At 41.8% G+C, this 27,579-nt stretch overlaps 1 protein-coding gene and 1 long non-coding RNA gene across 5 annotated transcripts in view; one reads left to right on the top strand and one right to left on the bottom strand.

Moving 5' to 3' along the window:
* The window catches only part of LOC133474838 (uncharacterized), a 47,512-nt gene extending 37,839 nt beyond the window's left edge, over positions 1-9,673 (bottom strand). The window contains exons 1-2 of one of the 3 annotated variants that reach the window (XR_009787641.1): positions 9,459-9,673; positions 8,402-8,457 (exon numbers count right to left, since the gene is read on the bottom strand). This is a non-coding gene — a long non-coding RNA (uncharacterized LOC133474838). The remainder of the gene's footprint in view (positions 1-8,401; positions 8,458-9,458) is intronic. The other 2 variants (XR_009787639.1, XR_009787638.1) reach the window with 2 other exon arrangements.
* prkg2 (protein kinase cGMP-dependent 2) lies at positions 469-26,006 on the top strand. 2 transcript variants are annotated; one of them, XM_061766896.1, is made up of 19 exons: positions 469-910; positions 4,438-4,857; positions 6,592-6,758; positions 7,301-7,414; positions 14,417-14,522; positions 15,296-15,359; positions 16,527-16,604; positions 16,684-16,778; positions 16,849-16,917; positions 17,629-17,727; positions 17,791-17,944; positions 18,936-19,072; positions 19,438-19,527; positions 19,605-19,746; positions 20,000-20,163; positions 20,233-20,355; positions 20,468-20,530; positions 23,178-23,244; positions 25,745-26,006. In XM_061766896.1, exons 2-19 carry the CDS (start codon positions 4,460-4,462, stop codon positions 25,838-25,840), a joined length of 2,226 nt encoding a protein of 741 aa, XP_061622880.1. In that variant the 5' UTR covers positions 469-910; positions 4,438-4,459; the 3' UTR covers positions 25,841-26,006. The 2 variants fall into 2 exon arrangements, with proteins under 2 accessions (XP_061622880.1, XP_061622881.1); XM_061766897.1 differs by lacking the exons at positions 469-910; positions 4,438-4,857 and having other exon boundaries at positions 6,728-6,898.
* Positions 26,007-27,579: the final 1,573 nt, after the last annotated feature.

Genomic DNA, 27,579 nt, shown 5'->3' with positions numbered 1-27,579 from the left:
TAAGCTCAAAGCTGACAAGCAGATGACCTGTGCTAAATGCCACCTTACCTTCATAGCAAACACGCTACATGCTAAATGCTACATTGTTCTGGTTCCTGATACGTGACCTTAGCAACGTTGTTATTCTTGACAGGTTACGTTCATCGTTTTTTTTTTCTTTCTACCAGACTGATGACTATCCCAGCATTCTAGTTCATTCGTCAACATTCACACAGTGTTTGTTCCTGACAGGTGACTTGAGCAATGTGCTTGTTCCTAACAGGTGATTTTCCCTAAGTTCTTGTTCCTGAGCAGTGACTTTCCCACAATCCTTTTTCCTTCCACGACTTTCCCCAAAGTCATTGTTCATGGCAGGTGATTTTTGCACAAAGTTCTTGTTCCAGATAGGTGACTTTACCGACATTGTTGTTCCTGACAGATGACTTTCCCAATGTGCTTGTTCCTAAGCACTAACTTTCCTAAATTCCTGACACATGACTGTCTAAGTTCTTGTTCCTGGCCTGTGGCGTGCGTATGTATTGATTGAGCTCCGCTGACCTGATTGTAGACATGCAACGTCATCTTTGGGCGCCTGCCATCTTTGTTGTGGTCATTGATGGAATATCCAGCAGACACACACTAACCAACTGGAGTGACCACTGACCAAAACTGATAAAACATTCTTAGAATATTCCTGATGAAGTTATTTTATTGGTTCTCAGCAAGATTTTGCATCTAAACGCGCGTGACCCAGTCCACTCCTACGCGTGGGCGCGCGCACGCGGGAGTGCCTTCAGGCAGGCCCGGCACGCACCGAGCATGCGCGAGCGGAGGCGCAGAAGAGGAGAGGAGAGGAGAGCCGTGATGCAGCGGATGGACCGCGCCGGGCTGTAGCGGCCGGGACTCGCACCTGGGACTCGTCACTCTGCAGGTATCGGACGCGGCTTCCGGATGTGCATGCACGTCCCCTCGTTTCAATCTTATTATGTTGCTGTTGTTACTTTTCTGCACTTTAATTGGCTGCTCGTGACGTCATTCCGTTGTCGTTGGTGTTGATTTGACATGCGTGATGTCATAACAAAGGTCGCGTGCAGGAGGAGAAGCGTGAAACAGTGAGGAACAAGACCGTTATTGTTACGGTGGCATTCTGTGTATTGCGTGTGTGTGACTGGGGGCTTGTTTGTGTATGTCAGCTTCTGTTTGTCAGTGTGTCTGTGCGCCTCTGTATGCAAGTCTTTGTGTGTATGTAAAAGTTTACAAGTGTGTGCCTATGTGTGAACACGTGTGTGTGCGTGTGTGTGTCTGTCTGTGTGTTTGTGTGTGATTGTGTTGTGTTTGTATATGTGTTTGACTGTGTCTGTGTGAGCGTGTGTGTGTGTTTGGGTTTCTGTGTGTGCCTGTGTCTGCGCGTGTGTGTGTGTGTTTGGGTGGGTGGCATTGTGTCTTTCTTCATGTGTGTGTGCGTGTTTGTATTGATGTTTGTGAGTAGGGCTGCACAATATTGGAAAAAGATGACATTGCGATTTATTTATTTTTTAACCCTGTGATTAGAGCTGGGGAATGTGGAAAAAAAAGCTGTCACTCTATGGACCATTTTATATAACGATATACCACAATATGGAACGTTTTGAGCTAGTCTATGAAAAATGATACGACATACAGTAGTACGACTGCGTACTTTTGTTTTGGAAATTAAATCAGAAAACAATCTTGTCTTTTGTAGTTTTAATAATATCTCTGCAAAGAGAGAGTGTCAAGAGAAGTTACAGGTGCTTGGGTCTCTGCCCGTCTCTGAGACACATATCCGAAAACAATGCCGAATTAATGGGAGGGGAATGAGGAAAAGAAAGAAAGAGACCTATTCACAAAAGTTATCTTATCTTGGAAAGGAGAGAAAAGGGAGGTTGGTATAGCCACCGAGACAGTATGATGGAAAGGAACAAGAAACAATTTAGCTACACAAGACCAAAGGACTATTGAAGTAATAAAATCATCACACACAAAGCTATGAGATAATATAATAATCTATGGGACAATATAAGACTACATAGACTATATTTTGTCATAACACATTTTTTTCCACTTAATTTCAAAGTGATCCTGTCACGAATGAGAAATGTACCCAGTAGTGCTGCAGTTACTTCAACATGATTGGCTCCTGCATCGCGGGAAGGGTAGGCGAGGCAGATGTAACGAGATGTCCATCCCAAATAGCGATTGTATATATGGTCGCCCTGAACAGCGAGCCTGTATAGGCGTTTGATGCTGTACATACAATATATTGTACTTGATCACATTTCTTAAACCATAAAAGTTAAGGAAGAAGCAGGTGGCTAAAGAGAGAGGATGCTGGCGCGAATTAAAAGGGAAAGAGTGGAGTCCATTCATTTTTTAACGTACCGAGCGAGGGATCTACTTTGCTTGCATTATGGTCACAAGCTATGCTTTTCATCGACAGCCACATTATACATTATGAATATAGTTTAGCATTGATGTAAAACAACATTAGATGCTTTACATACTATTTATATGGCTTGAGCCGAGGCAACGCAGCGGCACGGCTCGCAAACCTGGAAATGGATTTTCACCTTGAGGGAAAGCTTCTGAGCATTTTGATTGAATGTAAACTGGGACGTGAAGACGCCGTCCAACGGAGATTATAATTTTGAATCGCGTCGAAACCAGTGGCCGACCGATCGTCCGCTCAAGGAAACAGTTGCCAAACCACGCACAGTCGGGTTTGGCGGCAATGTTCGGTGTGCGCCAACATTAACCACCATAATCCTAACCTGAACTCAACCTAAACTGCCTTAACCCCAACCCTAGTCCTAAACGTAACCATAATAAACTTCTTATTTATTTTTATTATATTCGGGATGGACATCTCGTTACATCTGCGTAGCCTACTCTTCCCGCGATGCAGGAGCCAATCATGTTGAAGTATGGGCGGGTCTTGCCGAGAAATGCTGTGGGATTTCTAAGAATGTCTGTGAAATGGGACGTTCCCTTTCCGGGTGTTTCGTCTTTTGTAAAAGTGTTTCTGCTTTTGTTATTGTGTTTTCTGAAACGTTAAAGTGTTTCGGTTTTTGTTAATTTGGTTTTTGAAGTGTAAAAGTGTTTCACAATTTGTTATATTGTTTTGCACTTCCACCAGCCTACATACTGAAAATGCAAAATTACTCGAAAAAGCGCAATGAATATTAACATTCATGGTTTAACTAAATTCAAATGTCTTGGATTTCTTTCTAAATTGTAATTAATTAGGATTACATGATTTTAAAATGAATTAACTTGAATCAATTACATTTTATTCATTAAGTACAAGAGCAAACTAGGACCTCGTGTTGTTTCAAATCACCACTGATTTAAAAAAAAACAAACAAAAAAAAACGTGCAGATTATAGTTTGGCTTTCTATTTAGGGGACACTCCTTCCTGACTTTGGTGCTTATCCAAGCACCTAAGTGATAAAATAAACACAGTGTCGTGGAGAAGTATTGGCCCCCTTCTCAAATTCTTATATTTTTTCAAAGCTTCCACACTTGAATGTTTAAGATCATCAAACAAATGTAAATATCAGACAAATATAACCCAAGTGAACTGAGAATGCTGTTTTTAAAGGTGATTTCATTTATTAAGGAAAAAACTATTCACAGATACCTGGCCATGTGTGACAAAGTAATCACCTCCCCCTCTTGTTAAGTCATTGATTAATTGTGCCAAATCACAATTTTGAGTCATTTTTCACTGATCACACCCAAGCCTGATTACCTCCAGATCTGTTCAATCAAGAAATCACTTAAAAAGAATCTGTTATGACAAAATCAAGGCGGACAAAAGATCGATAAAAGCGGTGACAAAATGTCAAAATTCAAAGAAATTCCAGAATAGTCGAGAAATAAAGTAATTGATACTAACCCTATCTATCAGTCTGGAAAGGGTTAAAAAAGCCATTTCTAAAGCTTTAGCCTCAGTTAAGGTAAGTGTTCATGACACAAAAATAACAAAGATACTATATATATATATATATACACACACATAAATAATGTATATATATAATTTATACACACACACACACTGTATATGTATTAAACTCTCAAGGCTGTGCTGTGTGCGTTGTTTGATGCCTTATAATTTACCGTTACATGGGTGCTAATCTTATTAGCATGTCCAACCAGGTCCCTCTTCTGATCATTTATTATTATTACTATTATAGTTGATTCACTGCACAGCAATACAGCACACCAACTTCACAGGACCCTGCGATGTGACTGTCGCACACAAACAATATATCGTGCAGCCCTAATTGTGAATGTGTCTGTGTGTGTGTTTGTGCATGTACTGTATATCTGTGTGTGTGTTGGTGAGTACTGATTTATTGTGTAACCTAACACTTCCTGCCTCCTGAATTATGAATGACAGCCAAGCGCTTTTTCTTCCGCTTTGTCCGATCCCGAAGTTTCTGTTCCTGCTCTTCAAGGATGGGCAACAGCTCGGCCAAAGCCAAGCGCTCCAAGCTCCCCTCCCCGGACCCTCTGAGAGTGCGTTTAAATGAGCTGGAGCAGGAAGTGCGCAGGAAAGACCAGGAGCTGGCCGCCAAAGAGCAGCTGCTCAAAATTCTTGAGGAGAAGCTCGTCACGCAGGATGAGGCTCTTGCGCATCTCAGCCAGGAGCTGCGCAAAAAACAGCAGGATGACGTCAAAAACCAGACCAGGGACCAAACGAGCGCCAGTGTACTGGGGGTCTGTGTCAAGGAAACCCTCGATAAGAGGAAGGGAGCCAAAGCCGGAGTGTCTGCAGAACCTACGTCCAGAACCTACGACTGTAGCCAACTGCCAAAATTCTCCTTTGACAAGGCCCGAGTACCCAAAGAGTCCAGGTGAGATGCCTCTGACAGATTGATTAAAAGAACCACAATGGTTTACATAAGTTCTTGTGCCACACAGGAGATTTTAGCAGCACTCTTTTTCCAGGCAGTACATTTAGCAAAGTCCTTGTTCCTGACACGACTTCCACAATAATCTGGTTCCTGGCAGAAGACTTTAGTATGGTTCTTGTTCCTGACAGTAGACATTAGCAAAATCATTGTTCCAGACAAGTGACTTTATCATATCCTGTACTCCATATGGGAGACACTATGAAAGTTCTTGTTCCTGACAGTAAACTTAACAAAGTCCTTGTTCCTGACACATGACTTCCTCAATAATCTTGCTCCTGGTAGGGGATTTAAGCAAAGTTCCTCTTCCAGAGTGTAGACTTCAGCAGAGTTTTTGTTCCTGACAGGTGACTGAAACAAAGTTCTTGTTCCTGAAAGATTAATTTACCATGGTTCTTTTTCCTGGCAAGAAACTCGAGTATGGTTCTTGACAGTAGAAATTACCAAATTCATTGTTCCAGACAAGTTACTTTATCATTTCCTTTGCTCCAGACAGGAGACTTTAGGAAAGTTCTTGTTCTTGACCTGTGACTTTACCATAGTTCTTGTTCCTGACTGTAGAGTTTAGTATAAAGTCCTTGTTTCTGACAAATGACTCCCCAATGATCTTTTTCCTGCATGGCACTTTAGCAAAGTTTTTGTTCCAGATAGGAGACATTAGCAAAGTTCTTATTACAGACATGTTACTTAGTCGTATCACTTGTTCCAGACAGGAGACTTTTAGCAAGGTTCTTGGTCCTGGCAGAATCCTTGTTTCAGACAGTTGACTTAAGCAATGTTCCTATTCCAAACAGAAGACTTCAGCAAAGTCTTTGTTCCAGACAGTAGACTTTAACAAAGTTCTTGTCAGACCTTTGCAAAATCCTTGTTCCTAAGACGACTTCCCCAATGATCCTGTTCCAGACAGGTTACTTTATTGTGTCCCTTGTTCCTGACAGGAGACTTTTAGCAAAGTTCTTATTCCTGGCATGAGACTAGCAGTCCTTGTTCCAGACAGTGTACATTAACAAATTCCTATTCCAAACAGAAGACGTCAGCAAAGTCTTTGTTCCAGACAGTAGACTTTAACAAAGTTCTTGTCAGACCTTTGCAAAATCCTTGTTCCTAAGACGACTTCCCCAATGATCCTGTTCCAGACAGGTTACTTTATTGTGTCCCTTGTTCCTGACAGGAGACTTTTAGCAAAGTTCTTGTTCCTGGCATGAGACTAGCAGTCCTTGTTCCAGACAGTGTACATTAACAAATTCCTGTTCCAAACAGTAGACTTTAGCAAAGTTCCTGGCAGACTTTAGCAAAATCCTGTCCTTGTTCCTGCCGTCCAAGCGAGTGGACCACCTGCAGGTTAATGCAGGTGTCATTAGCACACAGGAAGTGACGTCATACGTGAAGTGACACCTTCTTCTCGCCACAGCTGTGATGACTTTATTAATTTTTTAATTTTGATTTTCTTTTCAGTATCGTAGGCTGTGTCCTCATCTCTTTTCACAGCGGACGAAACATTTTTCACACTGCCAAAGATATGATGAGTCATGCCGACGAGAGCCAACAATAGAAATCGCCAACTAAGTCTGCCTAATTCCTCCATGTTTGAGTGTTTGTTGAAGAAACATCCAAATCAATAGGAAGGTGTGATTGAAAATCAACAGCGTTCTTTGTGTGTGTGTGTGTGTGAGACAGTGTGAAGAAGCAGTTGGTGGATACCCTGAATAGGAACCAGTATCTGAAGCGTCTGGAGCAGCAGCAGCTCAGAGACATGGTAGAGTGCATGTACCTGTGCACCTACCAGGAGGGGGATTACGTCGTACAGCAGGGAGAACATGGCAACCACCTCTTTGTCCTGGCAGGTACCACTCTCTTCTTATTCATGACAGGTGATTTTGCTCAAAATTCTGATTCTGGACAGGTGACTTCAGTAAAGCCCCTATTCCTGACGGGTGCTTTAATGAATGCAATTGACTATGAATGCAGCACTTCCGCGTTTGGGGTGAGGTTTGCCGATAACTTTTGGTGGCCCGACAAACACAGTGATAACAATGAAGCCGACTCATCTGTCTCGCTCTTCTTGCAACTTCCTATTCTCTCAGTTGTCATGACAACCATGCTAGACTGTGTGCTGTAACAAAAGGTGATTGTATTACATAAATGTGGCATTATGATGATGATGAGATATTGTAATTCAATAAGTGAATGTGTGCATGTATGCGTAATACAATACTCCTGTCCTCTTTCTTTCACACCCAGATACAGGCTTGCACACGCACTGCATACTGTAAATACAGTACATGATGATGATGTGTGATACTGTCATGTAATGTGTGATTGTGTGTGTATTTGTGTAATACAATAATCTATGATGTCTTTCTCTCACACATGCACACACACCCAGATGGAAAGTTGGATGTGTTTCAGCAGGACACACTGCTGTCGTCAATGGCTGCATGGACGGCGTTTGGCGAGCTGGCCATCCTCTACAACTGCACGCGCACCGCTTCAGTGCGAGGTAAACTTGGCCGCAAGATTGGGTGTCACTTTGGAAGAATTGTGGGTAATTCATTTTGAAAAACACGTTCACTCGATGAAGAAATTAACTCAATTTTACCCAATGCTAATGCTAACCTTGTGACATGCAACATCGATTCAGATCCCAATTCCAAAGTACAGTAATTCCTTGCTATATCGCGGTTCATTTATTGTGGATTCAGTCCATCCCAGATTTTTTTAAAGGTCTGTGTAGTGCAATTAATCACCTGAACATCTTTGATTCAGTCAGCTTTATGGGCCAATTGATTTAAATTTGGCAGCAATGACTCACAGAAGGAAATTTGGGCTAATGATCTTAGCAGATAAAGAAACCTTACTGAGTATCCATTTAAAATACAAGCCACAGTCAGTTTTTTAAAAATAAATTCACAAATACCAATCTTGGCCTGACTAATAGCTATTGCACACGCTAACAACTAACAATTATTTTAATAATTGATGAAAAAGTTGATTATTTTTTCGATTAATGGGATAAAAAAAATCCTATCCCTTTAACTTTTTTATTTTTTTATTGGCAGTGCAAGAAAAAAGTCACAAGTAGGTTGGTGCATGACAATCCCAGTGCTCTTAAAGTAATAAATTATGATTTAAAAAAACAGCAACAACTCAATGTTGAATAGGGCTGTCACAATTGAATGTTTTTAGAATTGATTAACCAATCGATATTTTGTTGATTACTCGAGTAATTGCCAACCAAACCTTTTTTTTTTTAAAATTAATTTAATTATTATTTTTTTTACAACTAACATGCATTTTATTTTCATTCATGAGGGTTGGACTTCTATCCTTAAACTGCATATGTTCATACTGAGTGTGTGTCGATCAACTTTAGCGCGCTAGTGATTACCATTCTTGGTAAAAAGAAAACGCCACCTACCGTTCAGCTCCCGCATACATCATGTTACATGTATATTACACATCTAATAGTGTCTTAAAAATCACTTACAGATGCTCCTTTGTCGTTTTTGGCAATGTTTTTCACTGGTCTAACAGCGCGTCCATCTGCAACAGAAGTCCGTAGGGTTTACATGGACAGTGGCCAAATGGTTCCAGGTGGTACAAACATGCTTTAAAATTAATATTTCTTATTGCCTCGAGGCAGAAATTAATGCGTCGCCCAATTTTTGTGGTGTTAGCTGATTTTTTTAATGTATTTTTTCACAGCCCTAATGTTTTGGTCAAATAACTTTACAGGATACGCCAACACACAAAAACATACAGTACAAATGGATGCTATACAATATCTGCTAAAAATATTGTTTTGTCAGAGGATGACGTCAAGCTTTTTTTAGGCATGCCTGTAACATCACCACCATCTCTCTGTGTGAATCTAGTGACAAAACAATCACATTCTCACTCTGGAACTCTTATTATGCATTCCATTTAAATCTTAGTTATAAGACATTAAATTGTTGAAAAAGTCAAACTAAAAGGTAAAAACACTTGATTTAAAAACGTACCTCTTATCCCATCCTGGTCATTTTCTGAATTCACGGAGTCACAGTCAAGTTCAGATAACCAGAGGTGGGTAGAGTAGCCAAATACTGTACTCAAGTAAGAGTACTGTTACTTTAGAATAATATGACTCAAGTAAAATTAAAAAGTACGTAGTCATCCAAATATTTACTTGAATAAGAGTAAGAAATTTCTCAATGAAAAAACTACAAGAGTAATTTTTAAGTAACTTCTGATTATTATTATTATTATATTTTAATCAGAGCATGAACATCAAATACAAAAAATAAAAAATAATAATAATAATCTATGGGAGTCGACACACACCTGCCACCATTTCAATTTTGAACTCCCCAAAAACCAACAACACGTACATTGGGCACTAGAGAAACATTATAAGCTTTCTTCGCTTAAATGACTTCATGAAGCAGCTGTTTGCTGACCAGACTTATTGATTGTGTGTGCTTGTGCGCGTGCGACACCATAGGTATAGTGCTAATTTTGCCATATCCACGGCCAAAACAACAATAGAAACATCTGCAACTTACCGCAAGGTGTTTTCTCCAATTAGAATTGGGCTGAAATATCCAAGTTTGGGCAGTCACCAGTTAAGAGCTGCATGATAAAGCTGTTGTTTTTTGGAGTCTGTAAAAAAAAAAACACAGTCGTGCGGCTGTTTTCCACCCCCAAAATGAGTCATTTTGATTGGCTCGCGAAAGCTACGTGTCTCGTCATGTGACTGCCTTGTGTCGTCTGATTGATGAATTGGAGTCAAATGACATTAGTGATCCCGTTTGATTGGCGCAACCGTGGATTTAAAGTACTCTGACAAGTACGGTTTACGGAAAATGTTACTTGAGTAAATGTAACGGAGTAAATGTAGCGCGTTACTAGCCACCTCTGCACATAACTCTCCATTTATCAAACGTCGAATATTATTTACAACATAAATAAATAAATAAAAATCGTACCGGTAATCATGAAAAAATAAACGGTGACACCATACTTTACCGATGAAAAACATACAGGTATAATTGTTTATTTATATACTCTGCTGTATTGGACAGACTGCATTTCAACTGATGTTCACTAGGTGGCAAACTCGACTTTGAAAAAAACATCCTCAAGCCTCAGGGGTGACAAACTAATTTTTGTCGCAGGCCACATTGGTACGGCCTCCCTCAGAGGGTCATTATCACTGTGAAACCATATAAATGTTTCATTAGCTGAACATTGTATTATATTTATACAACAAAATGATGGTTAACTAGTTGTCAAATCAGAAGTCAAGAATAATGGTTTGTTCAAGTATTGCTCACGCTATTGTAATAAGGTGTGTGGCAACAAAACAAAACCCCCCAAAAATGTGAAATTTTGGGCGGCACGCTGGACAACTGGTTAGAGCGTCTGCCTCACAGTTCTGCGGACCGGTGTTCAATCCCCGGCCCCGCCTGTGTGGAGTTTGCATGTTCTCCCTGTGCCTGCGTGGGTTTTCTCCGGGTACTCTGGTTTCCTCCCACATCCCAAAAACATGCACGGTAGGTTAATTGACAACTCTAAATTGCCTGCAGGTGTGAATGTAAGTGCGAATGGTTGTTTGTTTGTATGTGCCCTGCGATTGGCTGGCAACCAGTTCAGGGTGTACCCCGCCTCCTGCCCGATGATAGCTGGGATAGGCTCCAGCACGCCCGCGACCCTAGTGAGGAGAAGCGGCTCAGAAAATGGATGGATGGGTGGTTCACAGTATCAAAGGCTGAAGTCAGATCTAAAAGTACGAAGACAAAACAGTGACCAGAGTCAGTAGCTAAAAAGATGTCATTAAAAACTCTTAATAGCGCTGATGCGGTACTGTGCAATGTTTTAAAACCAGATTGGAAAGGCTCAATTAATTAATTACTTAATTATTTTAAGTTAAGTTTAATTAATAAACTCCATAACCTGGGAATAGACAAACACAAACACTAAAGGATCAAAACTAGGGACTGAAATAAGTGTATTGGCTTTATCAAGGGAAAAGTGAAGAAAGTTTTCACACAGAGCCGTCAAACCCTCAATTCCAACAGTCTGCGGTGCATTCAAGGCAGAGTTGATAACCTTAAACAGAAAACGAGGCTTGTGGGAGTTTAACAGGACAATATGAGAAAAATATTTTTTTCTTAGCGTCTTTCACAGTGGATTGGTAATGATGCCAGGAGTCTCTCAACATTTGAAAAACACTTGTAATTTGTCCTTTTTCCACTTTCTCTCAGCTCTTCGATAGGCCTGTCTGGAAGCACGGGTTGTTTCATTCAGCCAGGGCTCAGCCTCTGTTTTAGTTTTTTGCCTTCTAGTTTTGAATGGAGCCGCAATGTCCATAGCAGTGTGACAGGTGTCAAGGAACCAAGTGTTCAGAACCTCAGTGTCACTATACACACTTACAGGTATGACACATTTTTGACTGAAGGCAGTCAAGAAGTAAGTAGCAGTGGAAGAGTTAATAACTCGACGAATACGAGCGGTAGCGCGAAGCTTCAAACAGTACAGGCGTATGATCAGTGAAAAAAAGCATGACAGATCTCCATATTAAAAACAGACAAACCATAGGATAAAAGAAAATCAAGTGTTCGACCACGTTCATGTGTAGGCCCAATTACAGACTGGACAAGATTAAAAGACTCAATGATGTTTAGAATGTCATTCGCTACTGGGTTCTTGGGGCAACACGTGAATATTACAATCACCAACGACAAGAACCCGGTCATATTTAGGCATAATATCCGCCAAGAACATAGAGAAGTCAGCTAAAAAGTCTTTGTTATATTTAGAATTTAGATTTAAGCCACAGCACACAACAACGTATGTGAATGTCCCAGTTCAAATAGACGCCGTTCAAAGCTGACGGGAGATGGCAGTGATATCTGTTTGCATTTAAAATCACTCTGAAAAACAGTCGCAAATCCTTCACCTCGGCCAGATGTCCGGGGAGAATTGAAATGGCATGACTAACTAACTAATGACTAATACTTAAAAGGCACGAGCGGTGCATAAGTAGCCATGTGGCTTTTTGAAACTGGTATCTGTGAAACGGGAGCGAGGTACTTTGCGGATGTACGTTAGGAAACCTCCCTCTGCAAACCTTAAAGAGGGTACTGGCCGCTGATATGGCAGCCCAGGCTTTTAGCTGCAATCAGTGTTCTTGTCTCCCAATGCAAGACAACTGTGGCGGCAGAAAAGTGTCACCATTTACACCTGGTTGGCTGACTGTCGTATCCCCACACCCTCAGCAATGAGTACTGTATAGTTCATACAAATAAGAAGACGCTGCTCATGTAATTACATGCACATTTTGGCTTATACCGCTGTGCGGGCCAATGTCACGCTGACTTTAAATCGATCCCACAGGCCGGATAAAATCGCTGCGTGGGCCCGAAGTGGCTCGTGGGCCAGATTGAGCCCAGTTTGACATGTCTGCTCTAAGTTAATCACATGACATATTTTCAATATAACTTCAAATATCACTTGGAACACTTGAAATTATACTGAGGTCAATTTAGTTTGGCTTGTATGGCCATAAATATCAAGTTATTTTATTTTATTTTTTTACCTAAAATGAGTACTTACATTGGCTTTGTCTGAAAGTCAGTTGCTGCAGTCACTGCCTGTTGGAAACGTGAGGGCTTGATTGTGATTGGTTGATCAGGATCCAATCATTAACCAGCAGTGCTGACATCATCCAAATTCAGCGTATTCATTGGTTTAGAGATCCAAACAGGTCATGCCATTCTGAGAAGCCTTTGGCTCCACTGCTCGTGTATGTCAATCTAGCAGATGACCGATGTAATAATCGCCTAACGCAACAAATCGATAATGAAATTCGTTGCCACCACTTTAAATTATCGATTTTTTAAAATCGATTTTATCGATTAATCGTTGCAGATCTACTCATAACAATATCAAGAGGAACAAATGCAATTAAAGAGCAACATTTAGCTTGAACTTGTACAATGACAGTATTGTAGTTTAAAACATCACCACAATGAATTCTGGGTACCCATAATGCATTTTCCTGACTGCATTGCCAGGCCCGTAAATGTGAGGAGTAGTGCAAATGCTTCACCTAGGAAATCACTTGTTCACACTATGTCCACATGGGATGTTGTTTATTCAAGCAGTGCATGCCTAATAGTCATGTGCTTGTGTTGTGTGTGTGCATGGTGACTTCAAGTGGAGAAATAAAATACCTGCTCCTCTCTTTAAGGTGCAGTTTCACAAATTAGCATTAGACTGCCTACATGAAACTCGTAACTATATTTGTGAAATAACAAATAATTGGTCACTATATCATGGATTTCATTTACTGCAGGGGTTTTATGGAACGTAACCCCTGCGATAAATGAGGGTTTACTGCACTATGTTTCCAAAAATCTGCCAATACTAGCCGAGAGTCCTACGTAGAATGTTAAAAACACACCACTCTTACCTTTTGATCCCAAGTGACACAAGTGTGGCACATGCGTTAGTTAGCGGCTAGCTGGCTATGTAGTGGCTAGCATGAAATGCTAACAAACCAGTCACGATAGATCCAAATCGAAGTCCTTTGTTTACAAAGTGTTTCAAAACCAGTCACACAAGATTCAACACAAATGCCTCTGTTCACAAAGTGTTTCTTTCAAAAGGTGTCACACAAGAGTCCTGTGTTCACAAAACAAGTTTCTATCAAACTCCTATCTCAAAAGTGTTTATTCAAGTCACTTGTTCACAAAAAGTTATTTTTTTCCCCTCTCTTCAAACCCAGTCACAGGGAAAAGCCGAATCAAAATCCTATGTTCAAAATAAGTATTTATGTCAAAGCCCTTTGTTCACAGTGTTTGTCCCCCCCCCAAAACCAGTCACGGAAGGTCCAAGTCAAAGTTAGTTATTTGCTCACAAAAAGTGTTTCATTTGAAAACAGTCACAAAGGACCCAAATGAAAATTGTTTGTTCACAAAAATTGTTTCTTTTCAAACCATTCAATGATCTAAATCAAAGTCGATCATTCACAAAATGTTTTTCCCTCAAGGCCTTTTATTCACAGTGTTTTTTTTTTTTTTTTTTTTTTAAACCGTCATGGAAGATTCAACTCAAAATCCAATTCACAGAATGTGTTTTGTTAAAAAAAAAACAGTCACGGAATCTCCAAATCTATTTGCTCACAAAAAGTCTTTCTTTCAAAAAAAGTCATGAAGGACCAAATGAAAGTCATTTGTTCACAAAAAGTATTAATTTCAAAACCAGTCATGGAAGATCCAAATCAAAAGTTGCTGCTTTCAAAAGCAGTCAAAGTCTAAATCAAAGTCCTTTGTTCACAAAAGTGTTTCTATCAAAGTGCTTTTTTTTATTTTATTCAAGACTAGTTATACAAAGAAAATCAAAGTTATTTGCTTGCAAAAAGTGTGTTTTTTTTTTTATAACCAAAAGAAAAAAGAATATCCAAATCAATGTCCTTTGTTCACAAAACGTTTGTGTGTTTTTGTTGTTTCCGCGGCAGCTGTGAGCCGTGTGTGTGCGTGGGCTCTGGAGCGCGAGGCGTTCCAAAACATCATGAGGAGAACGGCCGAGACGCGTCACGACCAATACCGACACTTCCTGCGCAGGTTGGTTTTACGTGTCATGTTTACATTGTAACCAAATCTGGATCGGATCTCGATTTTATTTGGTTTTAGGAGGGTTTTGAGACAGAGTTAGGCTTTCTATCAGTGGTGTCCAAACTACGGCCATGGGCCAAATGTTGCCCACCGTCCATTTTTTTGGGGCCCGTGGCATGTGCTAAAAATAACATTGAACACGGCCCACGACACTAATTTTCCCGCCCTCGATATAAATGTGTTTGTTTTCCTTTTGTGTCGCCTCCAAAGAAACTAGATAACAAGATGGTTCACTCTGTGCATCAATCTAAACACCCAGGCGCGTTAGTTCCAAAGCGTAATGTAAGGGGGGGGGAGAATTCCCTTGTCAGTCATTTTGTGTCTTTGTAGCTTTGGTGGAGCGGGGCTGCTGTAACTTAAGTCTCGGACCTTCTTATCTCTCAGAGTTACTTTTAACCTATGAACCCTCGCGGGCCCTGAGGTCCTCCGGCACTGGCCTTTTAGTTATTCCAAATGTCAGGATACACAACGTGAGGCGACGTTCCAGTTTTATGGCCGCCGTCTGTGGAACAGCCTGCCGGAGTACCCCAGGGCCGCAGAGAACATTCATGTTTTTAAGAAACTTTAAAAAAAAGTTTTCAAATAAATTTTGCGATTCAAGTTAGAGTTTTAACTAAGTGTTTAATTGGATATTAAATGTTACGTTTACATTGTGACCGAATCTGGATCAGATCTGGATTAAATTTGTTTTGACAAATGTTTTTGTATTTTTTTTCCACCAGTGTGTCACTTCTGGCTAATCTTCCTGAAGACAAACTCAGCAAGATTGTAGACTGTCTGGAGGTGGTAAGGTTCAGCATTCACATCATCTTTGTCATATGCATGAATCCTTAACATAAACTGTAGATTTAGGGTTTCAAGACAGGGATTAAGGTTTCACACAAAGGTTAGAGTTTTAAATTAGGATTTCAAGACGGGCCGGCACGGTGGACGACTGGTTAGCACATCTGCCTCACATTTCTGGGAACTGGGGTTCAAATCCCGGCCCCGCCTATGTGGAGTTTGCATGCTCGACCCGTGCCTGGGCGGGTTTTCTCCAGGCACTCCGGTTTCCTCCCACCTCCCAAAAACTCTATACTCTAAATTGCCCGTAGGTGTGAATGTGAGTGCGAGGTTTAAAGTTAGGGGTTTGGGTTTCAAATCAGGGATAGGGTTTCAAATGAGGGTTTCAAGATTGGGTTTGGGCTTTAAAGTAGGGTTTGAAGACAGGATTAGTCTTTCAAAGATTTGATTAGATTCCATCCATCCATCCATTTTCTGAGCCGCTTCTCCTCACTCGGGTCGCGGGCGTGCTGGAGCCTATCCCAGCTGTCATCGGGCAGGAGGCGGGGTACACCCTGAACTGGTTGCCAGCCAATCGCAGGGCACATAGGAACAAACAACCATTCGCACTCACAGTCATGCCTACGGGCAATTTAGAGTCTCCAATTCATGCATGTTTTTGGGATGTGGGAGGAAACCGGAGTACCCGGAGAAAACCCACGCAGGCACGGGGAGAACATGCAAACTCCACACAGGCGGGGACAGGGATTGAACCCCGCACCTCAGAACTGTGAGGCTGACGCTCTAACCAGTCGGCCACCGTGCCGCCTTGATTAGATTCGATTTACAAATTATAGTTTTAAATTTGGTTTAGGGCTTCAAAGGTGTTAGGTCACAACAAGGGTTAAGGTTTCAAGTTAGGGCCTCAAATCAGCATTAGTGTTTCAAATTAGGGTTAGGGTTTCAAACAAGGGTTTCAAGCCAGGGTTAGGCTTTCAAACAATGTTTAGATTTACAAGTTATAGTTTCAAGTCTGGGTTAGGGCTTCAACGGGGTTAGGCTTCCAAACATGGGTTAATGTTTCAAGTTAGGGTCTCAAGCCAGCATTGTGTTTCAAGCAAGGGTTAGGGTGCCAGATTAGGGTTTCAAACTTGGGTTGTTATTGATGCCTTAACTTTCCCTCCCTTGTAGGAATACTACAACAAGGGCGACTACGTGATCCACGAGGGTGAGAAGGGCAGCACTTTCTACATCATCGCTCGAGGAACGGTAAGGCATCTACGGAACTACAACTGCCTGTAAAGCCCCTACCTCTACAAAAAGCAATAGCATGCTTGTCACCCCACAGGTGAAAGTGACCCAGACCACGAAGAACAGCGATAGTCCTCAGATCATCAACACGCTGCACACGGGCGACTACTTCGGAGAGAAGGCGCTCATCAGGTAGCTTTCTGTAACATGCTTATTGCTAGGTGCTAAAATGATAATGCGCTAATGCTAATGTTCGCTCTAGTGACGACGTCAGGTCCGCTAACATCGTCGCCGATGACGACGGGGTCGAGTGTCTGCTCATGGACAGACAGTGAGTGAATGCACGCAACAAGCACCGGGTTGTTCAGTGGTTTCAAGACGGGGTTGGGGTTTCAAATTAGGGTTTGAGATGAGAATAGGGATTCAAATTAGGGTTGTAAGACAGGGTTTAATTTAAAGTTAGGGTTTCAAATTGGGATTTAGGTCCAGGGTTATATTTTCAAATTGGGGTTTCAAGACAGGGTTAAGGTTTTAAATTAGGGTTTGAGACAGGGTTACGATTTCAAGACAGGTTTAGGTTTTCAGGACTAGGTTTTCAAATTAAGGTTTCAAGCAAGTATTAAGGTTTCAAATAAGAGTTGGGGTTTCAAGCCAGGGTTAGAGTTTTAAATTGGGGTTTAGAGGCAGGAAGGGCTATGGTTTAAATGTAGGGTTTCAAGATAGCGTTAGGGTTTTATTAAATAGGGTTTGAGACAGGGTTAGGGTTTCAAATTAGGATTAGGGATTTTAAACATGGGTTAGGGCTTCATGTTTGGGTTAGGATTTCAAATTTTCAGGCCGGGGATGGAGTTTTAAACAAGAGTTAGGGTTCAAAGTCTGGGGTAGGGTTTCAAGATATGGTTTCAAATCAGTGTTTCAAATCTGGGGTTGGGTTTCAAACAAGGATTTGGATTTCAAATTGGGTTATGGCCTCAAGTTAGAGTTTCAAAGAAGGCCTTTGATTATGCTAGAGTTTGAAGTGTTCCATTGTGTCTTGGTGCAGGACCTTCGATCAGACGGTGGGAACCTTCGCCGAGCTCCAGAAGTCCCTCCGAGGCTACGTGGCTACGCTGGACCGGGATGACCTGCAGCGACACGCCAGGTATGGCACTCGCCCGCCCGCCGCACCAGGCGTGTCGCTCAGTAACAGTTGCGACTCGCACAGGAAGTCGTCGTTGTCGCGGCGACAGAGTCCCACGCCGCCCCCCGACGTGGTCCGCCTCAGCAACTTGGCCGCCGCCTTCTCGCCATTCCGACCGCTGGACCACATGGACATCGTCGCCACGCTCGGTGTGGGCGGATTCGCAAGAGTAGAACTGGTAAAGAAAAAAAAAAGAACATTTGCAAGATTAAAGTTTGGTTTTTAATGAACTGTTTTTAGAATTTTTAACCCCAAAAAAAGCAATTATTTTTTTTTAAATTATTTATTTATTTATTTATTATTTTGGGAGAAAATATTTTTTCCAAGATAAACGGCAAATTAAAAAAATTGTGATATCACAAGTTCAAATTGTATTTTAGTCATGAAAATTTAAAACCAAGAAATTAGTCATATTTTCAGAAAAAAAACAATTAAAGGTCCTGTATTTTGCCAAACCAACTTTTTTCTAGTATTTGGGATGTATTATTGTCTCTATGGTGCCTCAGTAGACGCGAAATATGAGCTAAAATCGTCCACGCATTCATGAGTTCCAGATGTTTTTCTTCTGAGAGGCCTGAAATTATCCATCCATCCATCCATTTTCTGAGCCGCTTCTCCTCACTAGGGTCGCGGGCGTGCTGGAGCCTATCCCAGCTGTCATCGGGCACTGAACTGGTTGCCAGCCAATCGCAGGGCACATACAAACAAACAACCATTCGCGCTCACAGTCACGCCTACGGGCAATTTAGAGTCTCCAATTCATGCATGTTTTTGGGATGTGGGAGGAAACCTGAGTACCCGGAGAAAACCCACGCAGGCACGGGGAGAACATGCAAACTCCAAACAGGCGGGGCCGGGGATTGAACCCACGTCCTCAGAACTGTGAGGCTGACGCTCTAACCAGTCGGCCACCGTGCCTGGTAGGTTAATTGACAATTCTAAATTGCCCGTAGGTGTGACTGTGCGTGTGAATGGTTGTGTGTTTCTATGTGCCCTGCGATTGGCTGGCAACCAGTTCAGGGTGCCTCCTGCCCGATGATAGCTGGGATAGGCTCAAGCACGGCCGCGACCCTAGTGAGGAGAAGCGGCTGGATGGATGGATGGATGGATGTAATTTGATATGTAAGTGGCTCCCCCCTGTGGTGACCTGAGTTCCTGCCCTGTGGCAGGTGAAGGTGAAGGGCGACGACGTGACTTTCGCGCTGAAGGTGATCAAGAAGAAGCACGTGGTGGACAACCGGCAGCAGGAGCACATCCACTCGGAGCGGCGCATTCTCGCTGAGGCGCGCTCACCCTTCATCGTCCGGTTGGTGCCGCCATCTTCCTGCCTGGCTGTGCCGGGACATCTGAGATCCAGCTTTACCTTTCATCTTCCCAATACTTCTGCTAAACTGAACTGATAGGATGGGCCGTATCTTAGCGATTCAGTGCCATCATACGGCGCTTATCTCAAAAAAATTTTCGCAAGTCAAAGCAAACAATCGGCCAAAGAACGACTCGTATCACAAATAAGTCACGTCACTTGTATCTCAAGGTACCACTGTACTATTACGGGCCGTTTAAAAAAAAAATAGCCTACACCAATCAAAGACACTGTGTCTTTGGTGTCTTTAACATTTTGCGTCATTTAGCAAGCCGACGGAATTTCACTCTGCGCTTCCTCCGCTGTAGACTGTTCCGAACATTCCGAGACGACAAATATGTCTACATGCTGCTGGAGGCATGTCTTGGAGGAGAAGTATGGAGTCTTCTCAGAGACAGGTGAGTTTGGAGATGGTTCTATTTTAGAGGGTGGAGGGTGCTTTGCTCCACTCTGTCGGTTCTGGCGTTTTCCTCAGGGGGAGTTTCAACGAGACCACTGCCAAGTTCTGTGTAGGCTGTGTCACCGAGGCATTCGAGTACCTGCACCGCAAAGGAATCCTCTATCGAGACCTCAAGCCGGAGAACCTCATGCTGGACTCTGAGGGTTACGTCAAACTGGTGAGTGGACCAGACAGATTTTATCCAAGAGGAGACTGGGGGCAAATTTGAGACGGTGGAATTGTGTTACGAGCTAAGGCACAGCCACAGAAGAGTCATGTGTTTCCACAATCATAAATCTGCCTGACCAATGAGTGACCATCAAAGGTTAGAGACAAATTGTTATCCAAGAGGAAACTGAGGGCAAAGTGCAGCCAAGTGGAGACTGCGGAGACACTGGCTAATGTTCCAATGACCAAGGCTCCTTCCCTAGGTGGACTTCGGCTTCGCCAAGAGGCTGCGCGGGGGCCAGAAGACATGGACCTTCTGCGGGACACCCGAGTACGTGGCGCCGGAGATCATCCTTAACAAGGGCCATAATCTCAGCGTGGATTTTTGGTCCCTGGGCATCCTGGTGTTTGAGCTTCTGACTGGCAGGTGAATGCCTAAAAAAAAATATCCCTTGATGCAAATAAAAACTGACTTGGTGTGCTCGGTGGCGACCAGTCCCCCTTTCACAGGAAGCGACCAAATGGCCACGTACACGATCATCTTGAAGGGCGTGGACAAGATGGATTTCCCCAAGAAGATCGGCAAGCGGCCCGAGGACCTCATAAGGAAGCTGTGCAGGTCCATTTATTGTGCAGATTTTTCTTTGGGCGCTTTGGAAATCAGGAAATTTCACTCATCTACAAGGATTTTTAACAAGCCTCTTTGTTGTTGTTTTGTCAATCTTCCTCAGGGGAAATCCATCCGAGCGACTGGGAAACATGAAAGGGGGGATAGGCGACATCAAGAAGCACAGGTCACATGGATTTCTTTTTTGTTTTTTTAGAATTAAGAGTAACATCACACGTTTTTTGAGAAAAAAAGTGATAAAAAGTAGTGCTATAACAAGATTAAAGTTGTATATATTTTTTTAGGAAAAGTAATATGTAAAAAAAAAAAGTAAAATGAATGGATTCAAATTGTTTTTTTAAAGAAAAAGGTAATGTCACATTTCTTAGGGAAAAGGGTGAGATGAAAATAGTAATAGTAAGAGATTAAAGTTGTATTGATTTGAGAAAGAAAAGGGGCTGGGGTTACTAGAAAAAACCTTTAAGAAAAAGAAAAACATATCACAAAATTATTGTTTGGGGGGGATTTCTTTTTTTCTAATTTCAAAAAACTCATCAAGTCATGGGAATAAAGTTTTGTTTTTTGAGACAAATAGTAATATTATGAGATAAAGTGATTAAAACAGCAATATTTCAAGATTAAAGTTGTAGTTTTTGAGGTAAAAAGTAATTTCACCTCATTTTTGAGAAAGAAAATGTTGACTCAGGACAGAAATGAATATTAGCCAGTAACAGTATGGTTTCATGCCTAGGAAGAGTACCACAGACACATTATTTGCTTGAGGGTGTTGATGGAAAACTACAGAGAAGTTCAGAAGGAGCTATCTTGTATCTTTGTAGATCTAGAGAAAGCCTATGAGAGAGTAACCAGAGAGGAACTGTGGTACTGCATGCGGAAGTCTGGAGTGGCAGAGAAGTATGTCAGAATAATACAGGACATGTACGAGGCCAGCAGAACAGTGGTGAGGTGTTCTGTAGGTGTGACAGAGGAGTCAGAGGTGGAGGTGGGACTGCATCAGGGATCAGCCCTGAGCCCCTTCCTATTTGCAGTGGTGATGGATAGCCTGACAGATGAGCTTAGACTGTAATCCCCGTGGACCATGATGTTCGCAGATGACATTGTGTGATCTGCAGTGAAAGCGGGGAGCAGGTGGAGGAACAGTTAGAAAGGTGGAGGCATGCAGTGCAAAGGAGAGGAATGAAAATTAGCCAAAGTAAAACAAAATGTATGTGCATGAGTGAGAGGGGTGGAGGGGGAAGAGTGATGCTACAGGGAGGAGAGATAGCGAGGGTGGAGGACATTAAATACTTGGGGTCTACAATTCAGAGCAATGGTGAGTGTGGTCAGGAAGTGAAGAAACGGGTCCAAGCAGGTTGGAACGGGTGGAGGAAGGTGTCAAGTGTGTTGTGTGAAAGAAGAGTCTCTGCAAGGACGAAAGGCAAACTTTATAAAACAGCGGTGAGGTCAGCCATGATGTACGGATTAGAGACAGTGGCACTGAAGAGACAACAGGAAGCAGAGCTGGAGGTGGCGGAAATGAAGATGTTGAGGTTCGCTCTCGGAGTGACCAGGTTGGACAGGATTAGAAATGAGCACATCAGAGGGACAGCCAAGGTTCCATGTTTTGGAGACAAAGTTAGAGAGAGCAGACTTCAATGGTTTGGACACGTCCAGAGGAGAGAGAGTGAGTATATTGGTAGAAGGATGATGAGGATGGAGCTGCCAGGCAAGAGACCGAGAGGAAGACATGAGGGCAGTTGGTGTTAGAGAAGAGGATGCAGGAGATAGGCTCACATGGAAAAGGATGATGCGCTGTGGCAAACCCTAACATGACAAGCCCAAAGTAAAAGAAGAAGAAAGTATTTAAAAAAAAAAAGGGGGGTGGGGGTGGAATATCATAAAATTAATCACCATTTATTTGAGAGAAAAGTCAATCTCCAAATATTAAAGTCATATTTTTTTCTGAAAAAATTATTTCTTTTGAAAAATCTCATATATTACAATTAAAGTTGTATTCCCCCCCCAAAAAAGCATTAGATTTTTAAAAAGGGCAATTTTATCGTTATTATGAAGTTTTATTTGTTCAATGAAAATTATCATCAAATTTAAAGTCAAATTGAAAAATAATTGTTTTCATGATATTTGTAATTGTTCAAGAAAAAAAGAATAAAAACATCCTATCCATCCATCCATTTTCCGAGCCGCTTCTCCTCACTAGGGTCGCGGGCGTGCTGGAGCCTATCCCAGCTGTCATCGGGCAGGAGGCGGGGTACACCCTGAACTGGTTGCCAGCCAATCGCAGGGCACATCGAAACAAACAACCATTCGCACTCACAGTCATGCCTACGGGCAATTTAGAGTCTCCAATTAATGCATGTTTTTGGGATGTGGGAGGAAAGCGGAGTGCCCGGAGAAAACCCACGCAGGCACGGGGAGAACATGCAAACTCCACACAGGCGGGGCCGGGGATTGAACCCGCGTCCTCAGAACTGTGAGGCTGACGCTCTAACCAGTCGGCCACCGTGCTGCTTAAAAACATCCTAATGAGACGGAATATTTTATCAAGAAAAAAAGTTTTTTTTTTTTTTCCAAAAAGGTGTATGTAGTAAAATGTTTTCATATTTTGTTTGAGAAAAATTCTTAATTTTACGAGATTGAAGTTTTTGTTTTTTTGAGAAAAAAAAAGTATTTTGACACACACACACACATATATATATATATATATATATATATATATATATATATATATATATATTTCCTTTTTCCTTATTTTTTGAGGAAATACAACTTAAACAACTTTCTTCTTATTTTTTTTAATGATGGCATATGTGCAGGTGGTTTAACGGCTTCAACTGGGTGGGGCTAAAGGCTCAGACCTTGACGTCGCCCCTCAAGACACACGTAAGTTTGCCATCTTTTATCTGTACTTAAAGCTAAAATCCACAACCTTTTTTTTGTTTTGTTAAAACAATATATTTTCACCCAAGCCAGTACTCGAGGAGATGACAAAATGCTGATTACTCATGTCAGCTCCTCTAACATCTTGCTGGGTTCTTTAATAGTTTATTTTTTTTATAATTAGTGAATGCCCGATTCATTTCCCTTGCTGCCCCAGTTAGGGTGCACCAAAAATGACGTTGCAGGAAATGACAGGACGGAAATGAAGCATTTTGCAGAGCAATGGGTGGAGCGTAGTTGTAAAACGCTCACTAAAAATATTAGTTTGTGTTTCTATAGCATAAAATAGTCATACACTAATTACTGTTTAAACAAAAAAAAAAATCATAAAAATTGGTGTGGGTGGTCACGGCCCAGCACTCCTCTCATCCTTACTAATCTGTTTTTATTGCGCTTGTCTATCTGATCTCTTTTAAAGTGTGTGAGCAAATTAACTTTCTAATGTACATTATTTGAATGGTTTAGGGTGAATCTGGAAATGTATGTTTATGGCTCCACAGCAACAGGTACTGTAACACCGCAGTGGTTAGAGAACGTACAGTGGGGCAAAAAAATATTCAGTCAGCCACCAATTGTGCAAGTTCTCCCTCTTAAAAAGATGAGAGAGGCCTGTAATCTTCATCGTAGGTATACCTCACATGAGAAAAAATCCAGAAAATCACATTGTCGGATTTTTAACATTTTAAATTATGGTGGAAAATAAGTATTTGGTCACCTTCAAACAAGCAAGATTTCTGGCTCTCACAGACCTGTAACTTCTTCTTTAAGAGGCTCCTCTGTCCTCCACTCGTTACCTGTGTTAATGGCACCTGTTTGAACTCGTTATCAGTATAAAAGACACCTGTCCACAACCTTAAACAGTCACACTCCAAATTCCACTATGGCCAAGACCAAAGAGCTGTCAAAGGACACCAGAAACAAAATTGTAGACCTGCACCAGGCTGGGAAGACTGAATCTGCAATAGGTAAGCAGCTTGCACCACCATCATCCCAGTCCCCAAGAAACCTGCAATCTCGGGTCTGAATGACTACAGGCCTGTCGCCCTAACATCTGTGTTCATAAAGTCCTTTGAACGCCTCGTGATGGACCACCTCAAGAGCGTCACAGGTCCCCTGCTGGACCCCTTGCAGAATGCTCATTAAGCCAGGAGTCCTCCAGAACGAAGGCCAATTATCAAGAAACTGCATGCAGTGCCTGTTCGTTACAGAAGTTAGCCAGCCTCCAGTTAAGCGAGAATAATCTGCTAAACCGCTCATCAATGCCTCTCGCAGGCCACGGGCCAGAGACCATTACTCGCTGCCGACATCTTTCTGGCGAGATTACATCCTGGCTATGTTCCTCTTTGTAATCTCTGATTGCCTTATCCTTGTGTCATTGGAGCCGACATGTATCATCACTATATCGGAGTAGCTAGTGTTGTTAGCCCCACGTTGGTGTCATGGCCTAATGCGAATCAGATCCCTGAGGCTCGCTTTGATGTCGGGTGCTCTGGCCCCAGGAATACACATAACAGTGACTGGGGTTTTAAGCATGATGTCACTCGTAATGGAGTCACGTGACTAACGTGCAGGAGCCAGTAGACTGAGGAGGAATGGGACGAGCTAAAAAGTGAATCTGATATGCGTCTGAACAGGCTTGCTGCAGTCAGCTATCTGCTTGGGGCTAATGCTGTCGGGCCTAATAGGTGGGCTACAGCTTACACTATCAGGTGTGCCCGTTACATCTACAGTTGACAAACTACTCTGCTCTTGTTGGCAGACACGTCCCTCTAGCAGGGAAAGTCTCTCAAGGAGGAGGGTGCAAGTACTGTAGTGCACAAGTCCACAACGGTCGGAGTTTTGGAGGCGAAGTCTGTGGGACAGTTGAAGAGCCTCGTCGGTGTCTGGCGACTCGGCGCTCAAAAAATTCAAAATAGTCTCAAAAAGTAAAAACAAAGGTAAAGTAAAACGTAAAAATGTAAGTAGACGAGGGTAAAGCGTGAAGAGTTCTCTCGGATGCACAGAGCGTCACGTGACTGGAGTGCTTTTTGTTTCTTTGTCTGCATAGATTGTAAGTTATCCAAGTCATGGTAATCGGCAAAGGTTGAATCGAGGCAACTAGACTGTATTTTTTTTTTTTTTCCTTGTTACAAAAATGTTAAAAAATGATTGCTATTACGCTAACGATAACTTGTAGTACCACAATATCACTGCTAAGTTCATCAGCCCATCAATGGCGTTCCCTATAATGAGTTAGCATTAAGCTAGCAGACTTTAACACAAAGTTCGGTGCTTTGGTTATATACTTACCCTGTAATTCTTTGTTTTACGTTTAGTTTGACAGTAAACTGTTCACTCTCTGCTAAAGTGCTGCCATCAACTAGCGCTCGTAACGCAAATGTTGCTCTTAACTCAAGAAAGAAAATTGGCTGAGCAAAAGCTGACCTTGTGTTTTTTCTTTCAGGTGTCAGGTCCTCTGGACCACAGCCACTTCGACGTTTATCCTCCGGATGATAAGATTCCTCCCGACGAGCTCTCAGGATGGGATGCCGACTTCTGAGCCAAATTGTTTGTTGTCCTGTTCAACTGTCAGGAAGAAGCATCTTTCTAATTTGTTAATTTTGTGTAACTACATTGTATTCTTAATTTATGCTCTTCTGGTTAAACCATAAAAACGTCCTGTTTTGTAAATATTAATGTACATTTGAATAAATGTTTTTATGTGAGGTAAACTTAATAGTTTTATTTATTTGATGTTTAATATGATAACTGCACTTTTGTAACCTTTTGCTTGTTTTAGGGCCATAAGTATTTTTGTCATAATATTCAAGTTGTGTTTTTTTTTTCCAAGAATTTAGTTTCATATAAATGTCAATCTGATTTTTTTGGGGGTCAAAATGTCATATTATCACAAGAATAGTAATAGATTTTCAATGTTTTGTTTTTTTCAAGAAAGAAAAGGTGTAATATGAAAATGAACTTTTTTCCTTGATAAAATAAAACTTTACTCTCACCCAAAAAACGACTTTTATCAGATTGTTTGATTGACCCCCCCCAAAAATTATTTTTTTTTCAGAAATTTTTTTTCTTCAGAAGAGATTTCTTGCCCTGAGAAATCTGACTTTATCAATGTATTTTTGTAAAATAATAATAATTATAATTTTTTTAATGCAAATTTTTTTTTCTGTAATATATTTATCCATTCTCTCTATCGCTAGTAATGAGAAATGTTGCAGGTGTGCTGCAGCCTGTCCCAGCTGACTTTGTGCAATAGGCGAGGTACACCCTGAACTGGTCACCAGCCAATCACAGGGCACTTAGACAAGCAACCATTCACACTCAGAGCCATTTTTTTCCATTACAACATCCATCCATCCATTTTCTGAGCCGCTTCTCCTCACTCGGGTCGCGGGCGTGCTGGAGCCTATCCCAGCTATCATGGGGCAGGAGGCGGGGTACAAACTGAACTGGTTGCCAGCCAATCGCAGGGCACATGCAAACATACAACCATTCACACTCACATTCACACTTACGGGCAATTTAGAGTTGTCAATCAACCTACCATGCATGTTTTTGGGATGTGGGAGGAAACCGGAGTGCCCGGAGAAAACCCACTCAGGCACGGGGAGAACATGCAAACTCCACACAGGCGATTCAACCCCGGTCCTCAGAACTGTAAGGCAGACGCTCTAACCAGTCGCCCACCGTGCCGACCCCATTACAAAAATTTTTTCCATGAGCAATACACCTTTGGGTGGCACGGTGAAAAACTGCCTCACAGTTCTGAGATCCCGGGTTCAAATCCAGCCTTGCCTGTGTGGAGTTTGCATGTTCTCTCCATGCAGGTTTCTTCCGGGTACTCCGGTTTGTTCCCCCAGTCCAAAAACATGCGTGGTAGGTTAATCAAAGACTCAAAATTTTCCATAGCTGTGAATATGAATGCAAATGGTTGTTTATTTATGTGTCCTGCTATTGGCTGGTGACCAGTTCAGGGTGTACTCAGCCTCTTGCCCAAAGTCAGCTGAGATAGGCTCCGGCGGTACGGAAAATGGATGGAAATACGACTTCATGTAAAAACAAATAAAACAAAAACACTGTTTTCAGAAACAAAGGTTTTTTTTTTATTTAGAAAATTTATTTTTTCAGTAAAAAAAATACTTTTTCCATAGATATTACTTTTCCCTAAAAAAACAAATTTCTCATTTTTACTTTTGACTTTGCTACGTTTATGTTTTACTCCGACTACTTTTTACTACTTTATACAATTAGTCATAGATTTTCATATTATATTCACTCTTT

Source organism: Phyllopteryx taeniolatus, chromosome 3, assembly GCF_024500385.1.
Source record: "Phyllopteryx taeniolatus isolate TA_2022b chromosome 3, UOR_Ptae_1.2, whole genome shotgun sequence".
NCBI classification, from domain to species: domain Eukaryota; kingdom Metazoa; phylum Chordata; class Actinopteri; order Syngnathiformes; family Syngnathidae; genus Phyllopteryx; species Phyllopteryx taeniolatus.
This window is presented reverse-complemented; position numbering and strand designations above follow the sequence as displayed.

Coding starts and splice junctions, on each gene's coding strand:
- prkg2 (XM_061766896.1), top strand. CDS start 4,460: ATGGGCAACAGCTCGGCCAAAGCCAAGCGCTCCAAGCTCCCCTCCCCG. Junction 16,605..16,683: donor ACATCATCGCTCGAGGAACG/GTAAGGCATCTA, acceptor GTCACCCCACAG/GTGAAAGTGACCCAGACCAC. Junction 19,747..19,999: donor CTGAGGGTTACGTCAAACTG/GTGAGTGGACCA, acceptor CTCCTTCCCTAG/GTGGACTTCGGCTTCGCCAA.